Source organism: Schistocerca piceifrons, chromosome 2 (assembly GCF_021461385.2).
Source record: "Schistocerca piceifrons isolate TAMUIC-IGC-003096 chromosome 2, iqSchPice1.1, whole genome shotgun sequence".
Lineage (NCBI taxonomy): Eukaryota > Metazoa > Arthropoda > Insecta > Orthoptera > Acrididae > Schistocerca > Schistocerca piceifrons.
In genome coordinates, this window is record NC_060139.1 from 102,552,491 (window position 1) to 102,571,220 (window position 18,730).

Consider the following 18,730-nt stretch of genomic DNA (forward strand, 5'->3'; position numbering starts at 1 on the left):
GAAAGGACAGTAAGCCTATTGTATATTTTGATTCCGTTTACAATATAATTTTTTGGGCTCTAAAGTAAGAGCTCTACTTGTATTTGACAGTAATGTGGGATTCATTAGTAAAAACGAAAAGTCCAGAAGTGAATTGAAAATGTGAGAGAAACGTCCAGGTTGGGTCCCAAAGACTCAGACCACACTGTAACCACTTGTAAGAAACGAGCCATTATTGGATGTGATTCGTTGGGACGTCGGTCGGCCCTAGTAGCTGTGTGGAGTACGGTAGAGACGACTGTGCTGCCGCGTCGGCTAGGCAGCGGCTATCTCGTGGGGCCCCAGCACGGCTCTGGACGGAGCCAGGTCCGGCTCGCGGTCGTCGTCCAGGATGGAGATGTCCCGGAGGGAGGGCCGGCCGCTGTGGCTGTGGCGGCAGCTGCCGGGCCGCGACTTGGAGAGGCGCGTCAGCAGCCGCGGGCCCGTCAGCAGGATGAGCACGGCCCCGGTGGGCGCCGTCAGCAGGATGGCCAGCACGCACGTCATCTTCACCAGCTGCGCGTACCGCAGCTCCTCCTCGGAGCCGCCGGACGCCTGCACCTTCTCCAGCGGCTGCAGGCACAGCGCCGCCTGCGGGCAAGCCGTCACACTTACCGTCACCGAAAACGTCAGCACTGCGAGGGTATCGTTAGAAGTGGAACAATTTCAGTGACCTAAACCCACAGAAAGCAATAAGTCGGCGAAAAACAAGACAAAGCAGAGGAAAATGAGATGGACGGTACGATACTGCGAGAAGAATTTTGACAGAGCGCTGAAGGACTTAAGTCGAAATAAGGCCCCTGGAGCAGACGTCATTTCCTCGGATTTACTGAGCTCCTTGAGAGGACAGACATGACAAAGCTATTGCTCTTGGTATTGTAAGACTACAGTTGAACTACAAGCATACCCTTGGGACGCTTTAATCAAATGAAACCAAATGGTTCCACAGAGCTTTTCAAATCTACACTACTGGCCATTAAAATTGCTACACCACGAAGATTACGTGCTACAGATGCGAAATTTAACCGACAGGGAGAAGATGCTGTGATATGCAAATGATTAGCTTTTCAGAGCATTCACACAAGGTTGGCGCCGGTGGCGACACTTACAACGTGCTGACATGAGGAAAGTTTCCAACCGATTCCTCATACACAAACAGCAGTTTACCGGCGTTGCCTACTAAAAAGTTGTTGTGATGCCGCGTTTAAGGAGGAGAAATGCGTACCATCACGTTTCCGACTTTGATAAAGGTCGGATTGTAGACTATCGCGATTGCAGTTTATCGTATCGCGACATTGCTGCTCGCGTTGGTCGAGATCCAAAGACTGATAGCAGAATATGGAATCGGTGGGTTCAGGAGAGTAATGCGGAACGCCGTGCTGGATCCCAACGGCCTCGTATCACTAGCAGTCGAGATGACAGGCATCTTATCCGCATGGCTATAACGGATCATACAACCACGTCTCGATCCCTGAGTCAACAGATGGCGACGTTTGCAATACAACAACCATCTGCACGAACAGTTCGACGATGTTTGCAGCAGCATGGATTATCAGCTCGGAGGCCGTCACTGCGGCTACTCTTGACGCTGCATCATAGACAGGAGAGCCTGCGATGGTGTACTCAACGACGAATCTGGGTGCACGAATGGCAAAACGTCATTTTTTCGGATGAATCCAGGTTTTGTTTACAGCGTCATGATGGTCGCATCCGTGTTTGGCGACATCGCGGTGACCGCACATTAGAAGCGTGTATTCGTCATCGCCATACTGGCGTATCACCCGGCGTGATGGTATGGGGTGCCAATGCTTACACGTGTCGGTCTCCTCTTGTTCGCATTGACGGCACTTTCAACAGTGGACGTTACATTTCAGATGTGTTACGACCCGTGGCTCTACCCTTCGCTCGCTCCCAGCGAAACCCTACATTTCAGCAGGATAATGCACTACCGCAAATTGCAGGTCCTGTACGTGCCTCTCTGGATACAGAAAATGTTCGACTGCTGTCCTGGCCAGCACATTCTCCAGACCTCTCACCAATTGAAAACGTTTGGTCAATGGTGGCCGAGCAACTGGCTCGTCACAATACGCCAGTCACTACTCTTGATGAACTGTGGTATCGTGTTGAAGCTGCATGGGCAGCTGTCCCTGTACACACCATCCAAGCTCTGTTTGACTCAATGCCCAGGCGTATTAAGGCCGTTATTACGGCCAGAGGTGGTTGTTCTGGGTACTGATTTCTCAGGATATATGCACTCAAATTGCGAGAAAATGTAATCACATGTCAGTTCTAGTATAATATATTTGTCCAATGAACACCCGTTTGTCATTTGCATTTCTTCTTGGTGTATCAATTTTAATGCCCAATTGTGTATATGGTTCCAGAGACATTTTTAAGTCTCAGACATCTACAATGGATATATGCAGACTGAGGTGACGCATGTTAATTTGTACCAAGGCTGGGATACGAACCCAGTTCTCCTGCTCACTAGGCAGATGTGCATCACTACGCTGTCTCGGTCTGGGTTTCGGGCACGATCCCCCATTCCATTCGATTCCAATACAGCTGGAGAGTCTCTGCAATGCTGTTTGATTGTAGGGGGAATAAAAAGTGGCCTGAAGAGTGGATGGGAATTTGTAATGAAGGGGGAGGCGTGCTAGGGTAGTCTGTGCAGTTGTGCAAAGCCATTGGCCACGGTGGAGTATTGCCCAACACATCTGCCTACTATGCAGCAGAGCTGCGTTCGAATCCCGGACTTTGTACAAATTTTCATTCGTTCCTTCACTCTGCATGTATTCCTGTGACGCTATTAAGCTCTGAACCCAGTGACCTACGCAGTAAACAATACTCTCCACATAAGATCATTTGGAGTGTTAAGACAAAGTTGTACAACAGGTGATATTGAACATCTGTATTTGAACAGGTGTCGCCAAATTAAACAGTGAAGTATAGCCAACATAGCTCCAATAGATATAATGAGAAAGGGTTTCATCTGACTATGAAATGACACTAAAGCTCACAGTAAAGTCCTGTTTATTGCTGAAATGCATGGACTTAGCTCCGAACGTTGAATAGATAATACAAGAAATTATTAAGGTCAGAATGGTTCAAATGGATTATTAAATGTACAGGACAGTCCTTGCCACAGGTGCGCAGAATTGCAAAGAAAATGATGACGTTGTGCAGTTAGCTGTATCCACATAAATTGCTAATGACTCAGAATTAGCTAACATATAAAAGGAAAGATCCTGAAAAGTACATATGAGCACCAGTTCCCTTCCCTAAGCGCATGCTGAGTTCACTAGCTGTGTGCACGAATTTATTCAGAAGAGCAAAACTCCAGCTCGTAACAAATGACGTCAAGTCCACATCGTCACGTCAAGCATAAATGGTGTACGTGCTTGTCGTTGTTATAAAACCCAAATGCAGAGAATGGTTCCAGTGGTAGGTAAAAAAACACAGGTTTGGCCCCACTACTTATGATCGGCTCTGAGACAGTCTCAAAACGGCAATCATCCAAAGTGTTCAGTGCTGGAAGTGGAGATGAAGGCGAAATCCTCCCTCTTTGGAGCTCTAGAACGAAGTCCCCTTATCCACCCCTACCAAAATCTTGCTGGTTTTGCCAACACTGGATTCTTACTAGCCAACCTCTGTAGACCTTCTGAGTTCCATCCAGTGAAAAAACTCATAAAAATACAAGCGATCTCCCTCCTCTTAAGAGTCTGCTATGATTAACATGTAACACACATTTCTTACTTAGGGTGGGGCAGAAATCAGAAAGTCTATCAAACTGTGAGGTTGGTTTCACGATTCAACCAATGATAGTGACTGCACGTAGACACTTGCACGTTCTCATCCCCGCTACAAAAATAATTTTGGTGAGCCAATCATGGGCTCCCATATGAAACTTAAACAATAATTGATGCTAACCTCTTTTAAACCCAGCAGTTTCCTCTCACTCTGAGTGTTTCATGTTTTCTCATCCCCTTGCAGATCCCAGCCTTTTTAGAAAGTGTTATTTTCAGTGATTTTCACAATCCGAAGTTGTGCAGTGGTTAGCAAAAATGTTCAAATGGCTCTGAGCACTATGGGACTTAACATCTGAGGTCATCAGTCCCCTAGACCCAGAACTACCTAAACCTAACTAACCTAAGTACATCACACACATCCATGTCTAGCGGTTCTAGGCGCTCAGTCCGGAACCGCGGGACTGCTACGGTCGCAGGTTCGAATCCTGCCTCGGGCATGGATGTGTGTGATGTCCTTAGGTTAGTTAGGTTTAAGTAGTTCTAAGTTATAGGGGACTGATGACCACAGATGTTAAGTCCCATAGTGCTCAGAGCCAGCCAGCCACATCCATGCCCTAGGTAGGATTCGAAGCTGCGACCATAGGAGCAGCGCGGTTCCGGAGTGAAGCGCCTAGAACCGCTCGGCCACAGCGGCCGGCGCAGTGTTTAGCATAATGGACTCCCATTCAGTAGGATGACGGTTCCAATCCGCGTCCAGCCATCCAAATTTCCCTAAATCATTCGAGGCAAATGCCGGAGTGGTTCATTTGAAAGGGCATGATCGATTTGCTTCCCCAGCCTTGAAATATTCCGAGCTTGTGGTCCATCTCTAATGCCTTCAATGGAGACAGGACACTAAACCGTAATCTTTCTTCCTTCCTGACAGAACTGTATGTAACAGATCCATCAATATAATAAGCCAAGGCTGTTACATATCGACAAGAATTAAACTAAAGGAAAAAATCGCAAAACCAAGAAGGAGCTGTACGACGTAAACGGAAGTTGGTAGGGGTGTTTCTACACCCGAATGATGTTGTCTGTTCAAATTTCGCGCCAGTCGCAAAAGTGGAGCTAGTAGCGCCACTATGAGGATGCAAATCAGGTTTGTTATAAATACACGCTGTAACGGTCATTAGCGTTGGTTACCTTTGAGACTGGACGTGGTTACTCAACAATGCCTTTAAAGCGACAAAGACGCCATTATCATCACCTCACTGAGATTGAATGAGGTCGTGTAATAGGGCTATGAGACGCTGGATGTTCCTTCTGCGATACTGCGGAAAGGTTCGGCAGGAATGTTGCCACTGTACATGAACATGACTGCTGGCAGAGGTGGTCACGAGAATGTAGGATCACAAGAAGACAGTCCACCGGACGGCCACGTAGCACTACCGAGAGGGGCAACCATAGCGTTCCGTATATGGCCATGGAGCATCGCACTGCATCTACAGCAGCACTCTAAGTAGAAGTTGACACATAGTGACGTAATGAACTGTTACAAATCGGTTATTCCAAGGACAGCTCCGAGCCGGAGCCCTGTGGCGCACATTCCAATGACCTCAAACCACTACCATTTTCGACTCCAGTAGTGTCAAGCGAGAGATCATTGGAGGGCAGGGTGGAGGTTGCTGTGTTTTATTATGAATGTTGATTCTGCCTCGGTGCCAGCGATGGCCATGTGTTGGTTAGAGGGAAACCAGTTGAAGACCTGCAACCAACCTGTCTGTGTGCTAAATGGTTCAAATGGCTCTAAGCACTATGGGACTTAACTTCTGAGCTCATCAGTCCCCTAGACTTAGAACTACTTAAACCTATCTAACCTAAGGACACCCCATACATCCATGCCCGATGCAGGATTCAAACCTGCGACCGTAGCAGTAGCGCGGTTCTGGACTGAAGTGCCTAGAACCGCTCGGCCACAGCGGCCGGCGTCTGTGTGCTAGACGCACTGGACCTACACCAGGAAAATGGCTCTGAGCACTATGGGACTTAACAGCTGTGGTCATCAGTCCCCTAGAACTTAGAACTACTTAAACCTAACCAACCTAAGGACATCACACACATCCATGCCCGAGGCAGGATTCGAACCTGCGACCGTAGCAGTAGCGCGGTTCCGGACTGCGCGCCTAGAACCGCGAGACCACCGCGGCCGGCCCTACACCAGGAGTTACGGTCTGGGGTGTGATTGCGTTACAGCAGGAGCACTCTCATGCTTACCCCACACAACCTGACTGTAAATTTGTACGTCAGTCTGGTGATTCGACGTGTCGTGCTGCTATTCATTGACAGCATTCCTGGGGATGTTTTCGGCCGGCCGTGGTGGCTCTAGGCGCTACAGTCTGGAACCGCGCGACCGCTGCTGTCGCAGGTTCGAATCCTGCCTCGGGCGTGGATGTGTGTGCTGTCCTTAGGTTATTAGGTTTAAGTACCTCTAAGTTCTAGGGGACTGATGACCTCAGATGTTAAGTCCCATAGTGCATTTGAACCTGGGGATGTTTTCCAACAGTGTGACGCACTCCCGCATACTGCTGCTGTAACCCAACGTGCTCTGCAGAATGTTGACACGTTGCTTTGGCGTGATCGATCAGCAGATCTGTCTCCAGTCGGGCACACATGGGACATCATCGGACGACAACTGCAGTCCTACCCACAAACAGCCTAAACCGTCCCTGTACTGACCGACCAAGTGCAACAGGCATGAAAATCCATCCCGCAAACTGACATCCGGTAGCTGTAAAACACAGTGCATACTCGTTTGCATGCTTGCATTCGACATTCTCGTGGTTAAACTGCTTGTTAATGTAGCAGCATTTCACATTTGCAATGGCTTATCTCACTCGTACTCTGTGATCCAGCAACGTTAATCACTTAAATATGTCACCGAGACAAAGGTATTGCCGAAATTTCACTACTCTACATTAATTATTTTTTGGTGCTGCGATTTCTTCCGTCGCTTTACTTACAAAAGAATGGAGAAACTGGTAGACACTGACGTCAGAGAAGAAAATTCTGCAATCTGGGGATTGTAGAAACACACGAGGCAATTGTGATCCCACGATTTATCTTATTAAACAGACTGAAGAAAGCCAAACCTACATTTATAGCGTTTGTACACTCAGAAAAAGATTTTGACGATGTTGAATGGAACAAACAGACTCGTTGAAATTCTCGTACCAGCAATGAAACACATGGAGTGAAAGCGCATCTGCAACTTTTACAGAAGCCAGCCTACAGTTACGGGAATAAAAGGATATGAACGGAAGAAGTAACCACTTGAAAAAGGAATAAGAAGGGACTCTAGGTTATCAGCAGTGTTATTTAATCTATACAGTGAGCAAGTAGTAAAAGAAACCAAGAAAAATATTAGAAAACGAATTAAAGTTTCGGATGAGCAAATAAAAGCTCTGAGGTTTGCCGATGACGTTGTGATACTTTCTGAGATAGCAATTGACTTTGAAGATCAGTTGAACGGAATGGGTAGTTCTTGAAAATGTGCTATATGATGAACATCAAGAGAAGCAAAACATGGATAATGGGATGTTATCGAATTAAATAAGGTGATGCTGATCGACCAGACTGGGAAATAACTCATTAAAAACAGACGATGAATTATCCAGTTTGGAGAGTAAAATAACTGACAATGGCGAACTAGAAAGGTTATAATATGCACACAAGCAAACTCAAGAAAAGCGTTTCTGAAAAAGGAGAGTTTGTTAACGCGGAATATAAAATCAAGTATCTAAACGTTTTTCTGAAGGATTGTAGTTTTCTAAGGAAGTAAAACGAAGACGATTAACAGTTCAGACGAGAACAAAATAGAAGCCTTTGAAATGTGGCGCTACAGAAGAATACCGTAGATTAGACAGGTAGATCGAATAAGTAATGGAGAGGTTCTGAGGTATTGAACTGAAATGGGGAAAAATTGAGGCACAATTTGACTAAAACAAGAGATCGGTTGATAGGAAACATGCCGAGGCATCATGGTATCATCAATTTGGTAATGAAAGATAATGTAGAGGAGGGGAGTAAAAATTTTGGAACGAAACCAAGACTTTACTATAGTAAGAAGCTTCAAATGGATATCGGCTACAGTACTTTTTCAGAGATGAAGAGGCTTGCGCGAGAAGACCAACGTGGAAATCCATTCATCATCGAAGAACAAATGTGCGGTTTTAATGACGTGGTTTAATCACAGCGAATGGAACAAGTTAACGGAAATTTATGGATTATGTGATTTTGGGAAGTATTACTCTATAAGTGCTGACTGTGTTATCATACATTATTCCAACAGACATTTAGCTTTCTACTAAATAGTAGCCCACTTATGACTCTTATTATGAATTTGCTGAATTACCTAATACGCCATACTGTTTCTGTAGTCTTTATATCCGATAACCTTTAAACGACAATTGTACACAAATGTAAGGTTTCACAAATTAATGATCTTGTGAGGGTTAGAACAGCCACGCCTCTGTATTGTAAAATAATTTTATTTCGGTTTTTGCTGATAACTTGTAAATGTGACCAAGGAAATTCCTAAACTCCTGTAGTAACTCCAGTTTCGTTAGCAAGACACGTATTCCAATTTAATTTAACTCATCGAAATTGAAAATTAGATGTCAATTTTTTCTCGAGGAATTGTTGGCTAATTTTAATCTAAAAATATCATGGGAAACCACTGGAATTCAGGAACTGATCTTATCAAATGAGTGTATCCGATTAGGTTTCTACTGTCTCGTTCAGCTTCCTCCAAAATGGCTTAAATCACAAGATATTACTTCTCTAGGCTAAGAAAGTAAGTCTGATCGTGGTTACATTATCGCAATCACCTTAATAAGTAAAAAAGATTACATGTCATTTGTTATGTGCAAGAAAACAGTGTGGAATAATAATAGCTCAAATTTTGATAAAGAGCGAAAGATCTTATCTCGAACAGGTTGCTGGCAGTAGGCGATACACCTTCCCATCTACCAAAAGCTTCAAACTGTTAACTTGCAGCCGGCCGGGGTGGCCGAGCGGTTCTAGCCGCTTTAGCCTGGAGCCGCGTGACTGCTACGGTCGCAGGTTCGAATCCTGCTCGGGCATGGATGTGTGTGATGTCCTTAGGTTAGTTAGGTTTAAGTAGTTCTAAGTTCTAGGGGACTGATGACCTCAGATGTTGAGTCCCATAGTGCTCAGAGCCATTTGAACCATTTTTTTTGTTAACTTGCAATTACAGACTGAGAAGCAAGAAGTCACGGGAAGGGTTGTCTCATTTAAAGATATGCCATGTGTGACGCCCGAATGTAGACACGATAACTGAGCAGTCTGTTAGAAACGTGTCTAATGAAATATGGTAGCACGTCACGAGTTAATAAGGAGGATCTTTCTACATTAGTTATACACAAGTAAGCTTTAATTGTGAAAAGGGTAAATAACTTATAGAAATGTCTAATGCAGCGCTGAATGCAGTATATCGTCAGGTTTTATTCCCGCCTGACACTGTTAGTTTCCCACGTTCCAGCTAGGTGGTATGCGCGTATTAGTTATTCGAACAGGCATCGTTGAGTCGTATTACGGCGCAGAGTATTTGCTGTGTTGTTTACGGTTTCGTGAATCCAGATCCAATAGTACACTACAGAGACAACTCAGGACTAAATATCGCAAGTCACTACCTCAAAGACAAACTGTTAGTAATCGATACAATCGCTTCGGGGAAGCTGACTGTATATCACATAGGACGTCGGTACAGGGTCAGCCAACAGTCTCTAATGCAGCAATTGAACCAGTTCGCCAGCTTCCAGTCGCTGCGTGGGTGAATGAACTCTACAAACTGGAACTGTTGCATATCTCTATAAGAATGTGCCGGCTTCGAGTGGACGTGGTGGAACAATATCCTGGCCAACTCGGTCATCTGCTTTGACCCCAATGGACTTCTGTGTATGCTTTAACCCCAATGGACTTCTGTGTATGGCGTCGAGTGTTTGTTTCTCTGCTTCCGGCAAACGTCGACGAGCTACGACAACAGATAACACAAGCAGGTGGCATCATACATCAAGACTTACTTCGTAGCATCACTGTCAGGAAACCGATTGCAGATGGGACATCTGTAGTATTACAAAAGATAGCCACTTTGAACGTCTGTAAATAAAACTTCAAGATATGCTGCATTCGACGCTGTATCAAACTATTCTATAAGTTATTTACCTTTTTCACAATTAAAGGTTACTTTTGCATAACTAATTTATAAACACGCAGGGGTCACAGCATATCGGCAATTACGCATGGTCTGCCGTGTCTAGAATGGATCTCCAGTATCGTGGAGGCAATGTTTTCACACGTGTAAACCTTGTAAACAGGTAAATGGACGCCATGACGCCTGTGAAGAGCCACACAGGGTGGTCGTCGTTCGACTGTCAGCCATATCGCGGCCAGTTTGAATGTAGATCGTCAGGAGCCCATTCCTACCGGAACTGTATGGAGCCATATACTCCGCATAGCTTCAGCAGCCGACAACTGACCTCACATATTGGTCGTTCAGTCTATTTTCAGAAAAGTACTTTAATCTATTTGTTTGCGAGGCCATCATCTGCAGGAAGTATATGAATAGTCATTTTATAGATTTAAATGCCATTGTCCGGCTGCAGATATTTTTCTTTTTTTCTCCTTCGAACTTGGTTCGCCTCTTACGTTAAGGTATCTTCATTTGACTTATCCTGGAATGATACTGTTTTGTGTTTATATGAGATATTTGTGGATTAACAAATGATTCAAATGGCTCTGAGCACTATGGGACTTAACATCTATGGTCATCAGTCCCCTAGAACTTAGAACTACTTATACCTAACTAACCTAAGGACAGCACACAACACCCAGTCATCACGAGGCAGAGAAAATCCCTGTGGATTAACAGTTTATATGCTAATTTTTACACAAATGAGTTAGTACTTGCAGCTATTCGTTTTTCTGGGTGAAATCTACGTTTCCTCTCATCTGGTCACAGGTTAGACGCCGCACTGTCACTTCACTTACGAAACATGGAGACATTTTCACGTAACGATCTTTTTATGCCATAATTTCCATGTTTTGAATGCTAATTGTTGTGGAACGCTACAACCAGTCTGACACTATCAGGAGATTTCCTAACGAGGACTGTGATTTTTATTAATAACTGCGTGTGTTCACTTGATTTCTCTCTTCTTATGCCGTCGTTTAGCTCGTAAGGATGATAGTAATAAGTACCCCTGGCGTAGAGAAACAATTGAAAGAGTTGGAAACAAATAAGTCGTTAGATCTGGATGGAATCTCAATTCAGTTTTACAAAAAGTTCTCTACGGCATGGGCCCCTTACTTATCTTGCGTTTAGCGTGAATCTCTCACCCAGCACAACGTACCAACTCACTGGAAAAAAAGCGAAGGTGACTCTTTTATATAAGACGGGTAAAAGAACGGACCAATATCTGTAACATCGATTTGCTGCAGAATTGTAGAATATATTCTCAGTTGGAGTGTAGTTAATTCCCTAGATGCCGGAAAGCTTATGACCACGAATCAGTGTGGTTTTAGAGAGCGTCCCTCGTGTGAAACTCAGTTTGTCCTTTCCTCAAATAATATACTCTGAACTACGGATGAAGGGCAACAATCAGATTCCATATTTCTAGATTTCCGATAAGAGGTAGACACGGTACCCCCACTGCAGATTGCTAACGAAAGTACGAGCATATGGAACAGGTCCCCAGAAATGTGAGTGGCTTGAAGATTTCTTAGCCAACAGAACCCAGTACGTTATCCTCTGCGGCGACTGTTCATCACAGACAAGGGCATCTACATCTACATGGATACCCTGCAAATCACATTTAAGTGCCTGGCAGAGGGTTTATCGAACCACCTTCACAATTCTCTATTATTCCAATCTCGTATAGCGCGCGGAAAGAATGAACACCTATATCTTTCCGTACGAGCTCTGATTTCCATTATTTTATCGTGGTGATCGTTCCTCCCTATGTAGGTGCGTGTCAACAAAATATTTTTGCATTCGGAGGAGAAAGTTGGTGATTGAAATTTCGTGAGAAGATTCCGTCGCAACGAAAAACGCCTTTCTTTTAATGATTTCCAGCCCAAAACCTGTATCGTTTCTGTGACACTCACTGCCATATTTCGCGATAATACAAAACGTGCTGCCTTTCTTTGAACTTTTTTGACGTACTCCGTCAGTCCTTTCTGGTAAGGATCCCACACCGCGCAGCAGTATTCTAAAGGAGGACGGACAAGCGTAGTGTAGGCAGTCTCCTTAGTAGGTCTGCTACATTTTCTAAGTGTCCTGCCAATAAAATGCAGACTTTGGTTAGCCTTCCCCACCACATTTTCTTTGTGTTCCTTCCAATTTAAGTTGTTCGTAATTGTAATACCTAGGTATTTATTTGAATTTACGGCCTTTAGATTTGACTGATTTATCAAAAAAATGGCTCTGAGCACTATGCGACTTAACTTCTGAGGTCATCAGTCGCCTAGAACTTATAACTAATTAAACCTAACTAACCTAAGTACATCACACACATCCATGCCCGAGGCAGGATTCGAACCTGCGACCGTAGCTGTCCCGCGGTTCCGGACTGAGCGCCTAGAACCGCTAGACCACCGCGGCCGGCACTGATTTATCGTGTAACCGAAGTTTAACGAGTTCCTTTTAGCACTCATGTGGATGACCTCACACTTTTCGTTATTTAGGATCAAGTGTCACTTTTCGCACCATTCAGATATCTTTTCTAAATCGTTTTGCAGTTTGTTTTGATCTTCTGATGACTTTATTAGTCGATAAACGACAGCGTCATCTGTAAACAATCTAAGACGGATGCTCAGATTGTCTCCCAAATCGTTTATATAGATAAGGAACAGCAAAGGGCCTATAACATTACCTTGGGGATCGGCAGAAATCACTTCTGTTTTACTCAATGACTTTGCGTCAGTTACTACGAACTGTGACCTCTCTGACAGGAAATCACAAATCCATTCACGTATCTGAGACGATATTCCATAAGCACGCAATTTCACTACGAGCCGCGTGTGTGGTACCGTGTCAAAAACCTTCCGGAAATCCAGAAATTTTCTGTAGTGGCCCATGGAAGTGTGATAAGACCGCTGTTTTTCTCTACATACATAAATGATCTGACGGACAGTATGGGCAGGAATCTGCGGTTATTTGCTGCTGATGCCGTGGTGTACAATGAGGTGCCAAAGCTGAGTGACAGTAAGAAAATACAAGACGATTCAGACAAAATTTCCGTTTGGTGTGATGAATGGCAGCTAGCTGTAAATGTGGAAAAACGTAAGTTAATGCGGATGAACAGGAAGAACGAACCCGTAATGTTCGGATACAGGATTAGTAGTGTAGTGCTCGACACAGTCACGTCGTTTAAATACACTCCTGGAAATGGAAAAAAGAACACATTGACACCGGTGTGTCAGACCCACCATACTTGCCCCGGACACTGCGAGAGGGCTGTACAAGCAATGATCACACGCACGGCACAGCGGACACACCAGGAACCGCGGTGTTGGCCGTCGAATGGCGCTAGCTGCGCAGTATTTGTGCACCGCCGCCGTCAGTGTCAGCCAGTTTGCCGTGGCATACGGAGCTCCATCGCAGTCTTTAACACTGGTAGCATGCCGCGACATCGTGGATGTGAACCGTATGTGCAGTTGACGGACTTTGAGCGAGGGCGTATAGTGGGCATGCGGGAGGCCGGGTGGACGTACCGCCGAATTGCTCAACACGTGGGGCGTGAGGTCTCCACAGTACATCATGTTGTCGCCAGTGGTCGGCGGAAGGTGCACGTGCCCGTCGACCTGGGACCGGACCGCAGCGACGCACGGATGCACGCCAAGACCGTAGGATCCTACGCAGTGCCGTAGGGGACCGCACCGCCACTTCCCAGCAAATTAGGGACACTGTTGCTCCTGGGGTATCGGCGAGGACCATTCGCAACCGTCTCTATGAAGCTGGGCTACGGTCCCGCACACCGTTAGGCCGTCTTCCGGTCACGCCCCAACATCGTGCAGCCCGCCTCCAGTGGTGTCGCGACAGGCATGAATGGAGGGACGAATGGAGACGTGTCGTCTTCAGCGATGAGAGTCGCTTCTGCCTTGGTGCCAATGATGGTCGTATGCGTGTTTGGCGCCGTGCAGGTGAGCGCCACAATCAGGACTGCATACGACCGAGGCACACAGGGCCAACACCCAGCATCATGGTGTGGGGAGCGATCTCCTACACTGGCCGTACACCACTGGTGATCGTCGAGGGGACACTGAATAGTGCACGGTACATCCAAACCGTCATCGAACCCATCGTTCTACCATTCCGAGACCGGCAAGGGAACTTGCTGTTCTAACAGGACAATGCACGTCCGCATGTATCCCGTGCCACCCAACGTGCTCTAGAAGGTGTAAGTCAACTACCCTGGCCAGCAAGATCTCCGGATCTGTCCCCCATTGAGCATGTTTGGGACTGGATGAAGCGTCGTCTCACGCGGTCTGCACGTCCAGCACGAACGCTGGTCCAACTGAGGCGCCAGGTGGAAATGGCATGGCAAGCCGTTCCACAGGACTACATCCAGCATCTCTACTATCGTCTCCATGGGAGAATAGCAGCCTGGATTGCTACGAAAGGTGGATATACACTGTTCTAGTGCCGACATTGTGCATGCTCTGTTGCCTGTGTCTATGTTCCTGTGGTTCTGTCAGTGTGATCATGTGATGTATCTGACCCCAGGAATGTGTCAATAAAGTTTTCCCTTCCTGGGACAATGAATTCACGGTGTTCGTATTTCAATTTCCAGGAGTGTATATGTGATTAGCGTTACGAATTAGATGGAACGAGCATATGTGGATTATGGTAGCGAAGGCGTATGGACGACTTCTGTTTATTGGGAGCATTTTAGGAAAGTGTGGTTCATTGTAAAGGGCACCACATATAGGACGCTAGTGCGATCTGTTCTGTTTGGGACCCGCAACAAGTCGGGTTAAAAGAAGACACCCAAACGTTTGAGAGGCGGTCGGCTAGATTTGTTACCAGTAGGTGCGAACAGCATGCAAGTGTTACGGAGATGCTTTGGGAACTAAGATGCGAATCTTTGGAGGAAACGCGACGTTCTTTTCGAGGAAAACTTTTGAGAAAATTTAAAGAACAGGTATTTGAAGCTGACTGCAGAACGATCCTACTGCCGCCAACATACAATGCGCGTGAGGGCCACGAAGATAAGATACTAGAAATTAGGGCTGATACGGAGGCATATAGATAGTCGTTTTACCCTCGCTCTGTCTGCAACTCGAACAGGAAAGGAAACAGCTAGTAGTGGTTCAGGGTACCCTCTGTGACGCACCGTACGGTGGCTTGTGGAGTATATGGAGATTGGCTTACGTAGGTGTTGCCAGCCTAACGAAGCAAGTATTGAAACCTAACGACTGTTCATTTCTGCTCTCGTTCTCTTTGATAGATAGATGCATTGATAGATAGATAGAATGAGAACAGAAATGAAGTGTCTTAAGTTTCATCACATAATTTGTTACGTTGCCAACACTAACGTAAGCAAATCAGGTAAGAAGAGAGAAATCAAATGAAACAAACAGTTACGAACAAAAATCACAGTCCTCGTTAGGAAATCTGCTGCTAGTGCTAGACTGGTAATAGTGTTACACAATAATTAGTATTCAAAATATAGAAACTACGGAACAAAAAGATCGTAAGGTAAAAATGTGTCCGTGTTTCGTAAGTGATGTGACAGAGCGATCTCTAACCTGCGACAGAATGAGAGAAAGCACAAACTTCAGTAAGAAAAATGAATAACTGTAAGCAGCAACTCATTTATGTAAAAATTACCACGGGAACCGTTTTCTAATTTAAAAATATCATATATAAAAACAAAACTGTATCATTCCAAGTTAAATCTACTGAAGATGTCGTAATGTAAAAGACGAAACGCGTCTGGAGGAAATAAAATACGCTGCAGCAAGATAGAGAGACCTTTAAATCTATTAAACGAGTATTTTAATCACATACTAATTTTTCGGATTCTGATTGCACTAAATCTTAGTTTTCATATTCCGCTGGTTTATCTTGGCTTCGTCTAGATTTGCCCACAGATGAGCATTTGTTGTGTTCAAAGTTAACACCGTTTCACCATGTTGCTCTTTCATCTAGAAGACCTAGTTCTTAGCCTACTGAGTGTGCTCCAAGAAGCGTATAGTAAGTGACATTTGTTTTATGTGGCCAATTCTGGGTTGTCTGGGAATGTTCCTTTTCAAAACTGAACACATCTGGCTTTCGGGGAGCCCACTGGCTTTCGGGGAGCCCAAATAAGACACGAACGAATAAAGTGTCAGACAAACGGAAGACCAATCTGACGTGCCGCAGAAGCGTAGAAATAAAGACTGTGTGAATTGAGTTTGACAGATAAAGGGACAAGAGAAGCAATTACGGTATTGCGCTTAGTAATGAAAAGAAAAAGAAAAATTAAGACTATTAGAGGCGTTTGTGGACCTAATGGGACCCGTCAAAAATATTGGGCAGAATAATATTTTAAAAGTATCCTGAAGAAAATACAGTGCCACACGTGTAATTTACAATATCCAATAAAACATATGAGCATAACAACAGTGAAAAAAAGACAAGTTCTTTTTAAGGAAGATTCATCTTGGCGCCACTGTTTCCTGATTTCCACGGGTAATGTAAGGCGAAGGAAGTGCAAAAAAAGTTTGGACTATGGGCACAGGTGCAAGGGGAACGGAAACAAATACTATTACCCTCGTGCCCAAAACAAGGACTTGAAAATAATGTTGAATGGAGAGGACACACTGGTTAACACAAAATATTGTTGAAGACACACAAATATAAAAGATGAGAGTGATAAATATTATAGTAAGGAACTTGTTAACTCTTAAAACTGGTAAAGGAATAGTAAAAGATATGAATGAAATCTGCTATCCAGGAAACGACATTATGTTAAATGGCCGAAGCATGAAATACGGGGGTTATCCGGAAAGTAAGGAGCGATCGGTCGCGAACTGGAAACCACAGTGAAAATCCGATGAAGTTTTGCACAGGTGTGTTGAGCAGTGTCTCTAGTATGCCCGTCGATCGCGTCACATCGTTCTTTTTAGTTCTGAGCCCACAGGGAGGACGTAAATATACCTAGAACAATAGTGTCTCCCGCCAAGTACGAGGCCTGGTGAGAAATTTCGACTGAATCTATGCAGCCAACATTATATAACTGTAGAGCGTTTTCTTCTTCGAGACAATGCTCAGCCGCATTCTGCAGGGGCAATGAAGATGCTCTTGCATCGTTTTCAATTGGAAATGTTTGATTACCCACAATACAGCCCGCAATTGTCTCCCTCTAAGTTTCATCTGTGCTCACATGAACCATTGGCAATGAAGACAATATTTTGGGTCGTACAACGAGCTGTAGGCCAGCGTAGAAAATTGGCGGAAAGCACTGGCGGCTGCCTTCTGTAACGATGATATTGGAAAGTTGGTACAACGCTACGACAAACGTCTAAGTCGGATCGGCGACTATGGAGATAAGTAGCTGGAAGTTGTAGCTAACTGTTGCAAATAAAACAGTTTTGATTTTCACTGTGGTTTCCATTTCGCGACCTATCGTTCCTTACTTTCCGAACAGCTCTCGTACATCACAGATATACTGGAAAGGGCGAAGAAAATTTCGTCAGCAAAAGTGTTCCAGTGGTACCAAATGGTGACGTGGAATTTTGAACGTTTCTGAATGTGTTACAGTACAAGAGAAGAAGAAATTGGAAACATCTGGAATGTGATAATCGATTAAGATGTTAAAAAATCTACGAGTGGATGAAGTACGACAAAAAGACGCACTAGAAGGAACTAATGAGGGAAGAATTCTTTTGAAAACCGTTATCAGAAGATGAGTCAGGTTTGTGGCGTAGGCTCTCAGGAATAGGCTATGCAAGAAATAATAGAAGGGAGACACTCCACGAGTGAACACAAGATAATAATGTAAAACATTCGAGGATGTTGGGTATAGTAGATACGCAAGGATGAAGAGGTTAGCACAAATTATGAATATACGAAGGACAGCATCAAAGCCGTTGAGTATGATGACTAAAACAAACAAACAGATATCCGCTACAGTCAAAAGTAAGCAGCCTAGAAGTTCTGTGTATTCGTATGTGGAATCTAAAATAGGCATAGGTTTGGTATTTCATCGAAACGACATATTAGGAAGCCAAATAGTGTAAATATACATGACCCATAGGCAGTATGACTACGCAGCAGCTTAAGCTAAAATGTGACTGGCAGGAGCCTTTTATTCTAAGCATCATGCTGTACATCTTATTTCTATTCTTGGAGCTATTTACACGGCATAAATCAATATCTTTAGCTATGCTCTCGATGAATATTAGCAGTTGTATATGCAGCAGTACTACCTACCTGCACTGTGGCTTTAGCCATGCAGGCCAGAGCGACAAAAATCTTTTCTTTGTTATTGAGCTTGCTACCGAATCCCACGAGAATCGTCACCAAAATACGTAACTGAAACAGAATAAAAGTAAATCTCTATAAATGTGGTAAACTTAAACACATATCATACTGTGAGTACATCACTATCATATGTATTATTAATTATATTATTGTTTCTCGTGCATACCACTTTTAAATTGTTGTACGATCTAATTTTTCCACAGGTTGCACTAAATTTTAAAAATGTTCAAATGTGTGTGAATTGCTAAGGGAACAAACTGCTGAGGTCATCGATCGCTAGACTTACACACTACATAAACTAACTTATGCTAATAATACCACACACACCCATGCCCGCGGGAGGACTCGAACCTCCGGCGGGAGGGGCCGCGCAATCCGTGACGTGGCACCTCTAACCGTGCGGCCAATTCGCGCGGCACAAAATTTTAAATAC

The 18,730-nt window shown here is 44.5% G+C and overlaps 1 protein-coding gene across 1 annotated transcript in view; it reads right to left on the reverse strand.

Annotated features, from left to right (window-relative positions):
• Positions 1 to 294: 294 nt before the first annotated feature.
• The window catches only part of LOC124775175 (sodium/hydrogen exchanger 9B2-like), a 168,809-nt gene continuing 150,373 nt past the window's right edge, over positions 295 to 18,730 (reverse strand). The window contains exons 12-13 of the mRNA XM_047250014.1: positions 18,247 to 18,348; positions 295 to 609 (exon numbers count right to left, since the gene is read on the reverse strand). Coding sequence (XP_047105970.1) covers positions 295 to 609; positions 18,247 to 18,348 — 417 coding nt within the window. The remainder of the gene's footprint in view (positions 610 to 18,246; positions 18,349 to 18,730) is intronic.